Source organism: Engystomops pustulosus, chromosome 7 (genome assembly GCF_040894005.1).
Source record: "Engystomops pustulosus chromosome 7, aEngPut4.maternal, whole genome shotgun sequence".
NCBI lineage: Eukaryota > Metazoa > Chordata > Amphibia > Anura > Leptodactylidae > Engystomops > Engystomops pustulosus.
In genome coordinates, this window is record NC_092417.1 from 55,513,994 (window position 1) to 55,519,993 (window position 6,000).

At 40.9% G+C, this 6,000-nt stretch overlaps 1 protein-coding gene across 2 annotated transcripts in view; it reads right to left on the minus strand.

Moving 5' to 3' along the window:
- MDGA2 (MAM domain containing glycosylphosphatidylinositol anchor 2) overlaps positions 1-4,377 on the minus strand; it is a 453,765-nt gene extending 449,388 nt beyond the window's left edge. For both annotated transcript variants that reach the window (XM_072115988.1, XM_072115986.1), the window contains exon 1: positions 3,547-4,377. In XM_072115988.1, coding sequence (XP_071972089.1) covers positions 3,547-3,619 — 73 coding nt within the window. In that variant the 5' untranslated portion in view covers positions 3,620-4,377. The remainder of the gene's footprint in view (positions 1-3,546) is intronic.
- Between the last annotated feature and the right edge of the window lie 1,623 nt (positions 4,378-6,000).

The following is a 6,000-nucleotide window of genomic DNA, read 5'->3' on the forward strand; positions in this document are numbered from 1 at the left end:
ATATGAACCCCTTATCATACAAGACTTCTTGGATTCATAGAACGTTTAGTCATTGTAGGTTTCGATAGGCTATCCTCAATGCATTAAATAATTTACCCAATGTTAATAGACATGAATATAGAAATGGAAATATCTAAAGATATAGAGTATATTGTCTCATTGCATTAAACATGAACCATCCCCCAGCTCACTCAGAAATGGATATTCTAAAGATATTCTATAAATACATTCTATATCGTCTGGATTGTCTGTAGTCTATTTTTATCCATACATCTTTCCATATACCAGGTGTAAGACTATGTGTGAATTACAAGGAAGCCCTGAAGATGTGTGCAGTAGCCCTCGCTCCACTTGTCAGTATAGCACGTCATATACGTGTGTTATATTTTATTATGTGTAGGAGGTAGAGTTTTTCTGGTGTAGGTTATGTGGCCTATTTGATGCATGGTAAGTGCTGCATAGGTAGTGAGAAAGGGGATGATACAGTGCAGATGCAGTAGACATTGACTACGGTATATGTATGCGACATCCATATATGTTATATTATATTATGTATAGAAGGTAGGGCTTCACTTGTGTAGGTTATGTGGCATACATGATGCATTGGTAGGTGCTCTATAGGTAGTGAGTTAGGGGGTGATACAGTGAGTGAGGCACAGTATACATTGACTATTGTATAGGTGTGCGACATCAATGTACATGATATATATTATGTATAGGAGGTATAAAAGGGGTACAATCTCCCTTTTGCAGGCTATGTATTCTATATGATGCATGGTAAGTATTGTTAGTGAGTGTAGGGATTGTACAATATGTAAGGTACATATATATTAAGTAGACATTGACTATATTATAGGTGTGTGAAATATATATATTGTACTATGTATAGATGGTATAGCTTGTGTAGGTTATGTAGCCTATATGATGCATGGTAAGTATAGTTAGTGAGTGTAGGGATTATACAGTATGTAAGGTGCACATGTATTAAGTAGATATTGAGTATGGTATAGGTGTGCGCCATATATATATAAATATATTTATATATATAAATACATATATATATATATATATATATATATATATATATATATATATATATAAGGTAGAGCTCCAGTTATGTAGGTTATGTGGCGTATATGATGCATGGTAAGTAAAGTTAGTGAGTGTAGGGATTATACAGTATGTAAGGTACACGTATATAAAGTAGACATTGACTATGCTATAGGTGTGCAACATATATATATATATATATATATATATATATACATATATATATATATATATATATATATATATATATATATATAAATTCACTTGTGTAGGTTATGTGGCCTATATGATGCATGTTAAGTGCTGAATTGGTACTGAGTTAGGGGGGGATTTAGTAAGTGAGGCACATATTTATACAGTAGATGTTGACTATGGTATAGATGTGCGACATCCATACATGTTATATTTTATTATGTAAAGCAGGTAGAGTAATCCTGTGTATATGTTATGTAGTCTATATGATGCATGGTAAGTACAGTTAGTGAGTGTAGGGATTACACAGTATGTAAGGTACATATATATTAAGTAGGCATTGACTGTATTATAGGCATGTATCATATATATATATATATATATATATATATATATATATATATATATATTATACTGTATGTCATATTGTACTTTGTATAGAAGGTTTCATTTGTGTAGGTTATGTGGCCTATATGGTGCATGGTAAGTATAGTTAGTGAGTTTAGGGATTGCACCATATGTGAGGCACATATGTATACAGCAGACATGGACTATGGTATAGGTGTGTGACATCCATGTACTAAGCTGTGGCATGTGGATGGCTGGGTAAATTCTGTCACCATCTGGCATTGACTTTTTGCTGACCTAGATTCTATGTGAAATGACTGAGAAACACTCGGGGTTTACAGGGCATTCCTAATGCACAGAGTCTACACAATATACACTGTGTATCTTGCCCAGCTTTCGGCGTCTGATTTCCCATTTACTGTTCATTGATCTGTATTTAGGAAACACATGAATACTCTACACTACCCAATTACCCTGGCATGAAATCTCATCATCCCGAACAAGATGTATTTCATTTTGCTGGGAGATGTCTTAAAATAATCATCTCGTGGGCTGTGAAGCTTGCAGTTTGCACACTAAGGCGACGGTGGCCCTTCATCCATCCATGTATCCTGCGTATGGGTTGTCAATGAGTATTTAAAATTAGGGAAAAAACTGACCTAACATATTGGATTTCCTGCAGAGGACAGAGATGCTGCTGTGTGAGAACAGTGAGGGGTCTGTTGGGATGCAGGCACACCCCCAATCCAATAACCCCCCTCCAGGCATCATGTTACCCCCGCCCACCGGCTCCTTCATACACTTGTATGGACCAATTATGATCATCTCAACACTAAACACAATTAAATGGGTCTTAGCATCTCCTGAAGGGGGGTTTGCATCATATCTCACTGGAAAGGAATATTGGCAACTACTACTGTATACTGGGATTAGATGTGTTTTTCAAACACCATCTGTCAACCATTAGTGTATTTATAATATAGCAAAGTAATTCAATCACAGTTGATTAAAGAATATGTACCAGAACTTATTAATATGTGCAGTACACATGTCCTAGACACTGCCCAGGAACATGAAATGTAACATCCCTGACCCCCCAACACCCGCCCCAACGCCATTCATAAGAGAGTCCACCATGACTCCCATCCCTTGGATGACACCTTCAAGTCTACAACTTTGCAGTGCCCCTAGTGATCTATAGGTGTCAATGTAATTATGAAGAGTCCAAAAACGGAGGTCGCCAATGAGTAACATGATGCAATGATGAATGATAAGCTCCACTCTCTGTCTGATCAGCTCCCAACACCATATAGTTTCTGCAATCACAATGTGCCATTTAGAGAACATTTTAGATGACACAAAGGCATTTTTTTCTCTACCTTTACAGCGCTCAACTGTTTTGTCAATGGAAAATTGGATGATTGGCGCACATTTGCAAGCTCACACTATAATGTCTGCAACAACTGAAGCAACACAGGTAATGGGAAATAACATGTAGTTTAGAGAGATAGTCGGTGAATTGAGGCTTTGCTGTGATTAGACTAATGGCATCTCTGTAGTTGGGCTCGTTGAGGATGAAAATCGGCTAAATTATACATTCTAAGGCCAACCATGTAGACTTGTGGTGGCTACAATGTGTAGACTACATCTGTGGAACAATGCCATCTAAAGTAATTAAACTTTAGCATAAAATGACGATTTCCACATAGGGCGAAGACTTTACATTCATCATAGAACACAGCTGGTGCTCACCAACCAAGTTCTTAATTATAAATGTCACAGTCCTCCAAGCATCCCCTTCTGAGGAGGGTCACGTGAGATCTGCAGAGACCAGGTAACATACCCCAGATACCAAACAGCCATCCTAATGTTACCTTTTAAGAGAAATATGGAACATACAAGGTCATGGAGACAGTTAGAGAAGACAATGTTCTGGAATTTTATGTCAAGACTCACCATAAACCCCTTGACTACAGATGCCTTCAATGAGAACTGTCAATAACCACAAGACAAGGAAACTTAAATCCATCTTCACGTTAACATGGACATATCCAGCCCGGAGACACAACAGGACCTTCCAGAGGCCAGTGACCGGCAAACTACCCTCTGGTCTCAGTTTAGATTCCAACTCACAGGTGGCCCCTGGTCATGACACTGAGGAGCCTGCAGCAGGTATTGCTCTTAGTATATTCTTCTCCTCCTATGGTAGGACACAGGGAAATCCCATGCAGGCAGGAAGGCAGGGTGATGGGAAATTGCTCCTTGGTCAATTTCTAGAGGTGTCGGGGCAGGTGGGGGAGGGGGTTAAAAAGTAACTGGCAGTGGTCCCTGGAGAAGAATTAGGAGATTGCAGTCCAACCAAACCCCTCTACATTCTCCTGCCCCCATTCCATTAGTTGCCATTGCAAATGTAAAAAAAAATCCAAGATCCAGCAAGACGGGGGGAAGCAGAGATCTGGGGTGCTGCAGCAGCTGAGATCACTCATCACATCCAAGCCAATGACATGACGGAGCATCCATGTCCAGGCACAAGGAGACCCCCGAGGAAGGGACAATGAATGGAGCAGGAGCAGCCCCGGCTGCAGGCAATGCTGAGCAGGAGGCACCTGGCGGCGAGGGCGGGGATGCAGCACGGAGGAATCCGGGGGCGCCGCTGCGGGCCGGGTGTCAGTGTGTGTGTGCAGCCCGAGCACCGAGCTGTGTGTGTGGTCACGTTGGGATCTACGTGGAGAGAGGAGCTGGAGCTTGGTAGCTGCAGCCAGGCGACGTCAAAGCTGCATGTCCCCCACCCCCTCCTCCAGCCCTCCCTCAGCAAGAAGAGCTCATCAGTATGGGGAGCACAGAGGATGGGGAGCACGGCGCCGAGCACACCGGGGGCCCCTCCACCGCCAGGACCCCCGCCACGCCAAGGGTTAATGCCGGGAGGAGCAGCTTCAGCACCCTGGACAGGTCCTGCAGGACACAGGGGCTGAGCCTGGATGTATGTGGAGAGACTGGGGGTAGGAGGGGGATGACATGATGACAGGGTATGTTACAGATAGATATACATATAGACATAGATGTGATATATATACATATAGGTGATAGATAGGAGATTATATAGAGATCATAGACATCACATTGAAATAGAAAATCTATCTATCTCAATCAGATTGAGATAGACAGAATATAGATATTAGATATAGACAGATAGATATTAGATTATTAGATATAGATAGATAACATATAGAAGACAGATGAGAAATAGATATATATTAGATATAGATAGAGGATATACAATATATGAGAGATAGAAGATAGGTAGATAATATATGATACATGAGGTAGATAGACAGACATAGAATATTGATATGAGGTAGATAGTTTTAAAAAGAATATATTATAGATACGAGCTCATAAATTCCAAAATTCCATAAAGAAACTGAGTCTCCTTTAATCTATGTGCAACCCATCAGTCCATAGTCTGGAGCTTCCTTTAAAGCTTTAGAAACATCCAAAATATGGATTGAAATTTGCATATGGACTAAAGGAAGCTAAATTTTGGATTGCTGCTAATCTTGGATGTCTCTGGAGGACCTATCCCTGCTCTCATGTTCATCTAGTGGGACACTCATTTACTTTGCAGCCCTGGATGTTATGTTAGACCAGTGATGGTGAATCTTTTAGAGACAGAGTTCTCAACCTACAACCAAAACCCACTTATATGTCGCAAAGTGCCAACATGACAATTTAAGCAGTAACCTATTGATCCCTGCTGTATCACAGGTTTCAAGCTTATTGCTGTCCTGAGGAAACCAATACAATCGAAAGATGATGGAGAAATTTGTATTGTAGCTTCCTTCCAGGGTCCCCTGAAGAGGAAGAATCAGAGGACCAAGAGCAGGAGCTCCAATGATAATCCATCTCTGTCCACACCTTCTCGCTTCTCGTATAGTCCTGGCAGTCAAGGAGGTGTCGCTTTAAAATAGCACTGATCATAGCATCTCCTGGGCTGTCTTGGACCACAGGAGAAAGCTTCAGTCATGTATAGCAAATTCTGTGCTGGGGTGAAGGCCTGGCTGCCCACAGAAAGGGCTTTGAGTGCCACCTCTGGCACCCGTGCCATAGGTTTGCCACCACTGTGTTAGACAATAAATAGATGATAGTCCACCCCTCACATTTTTGGAAATCTTTTATTAGGTCTCTTCATGGCATAACACTGTGGACACCTTGATACAACGTGGGAGTGTCAGTGAATAGACAGAATCCGCAGTCTTACTATTTGCCAGATAAATCATGCTGGGTTATAAATTTGGAGTAGTTTACGAGGTCAAACCTATTTTCGGACAAGTCGGAAACTGCCTAAAAATTGATTAATAAATGTGGCGCCAGGCATGTCAGGTGCAAAAAAACTACAGAATTCCGAATTAG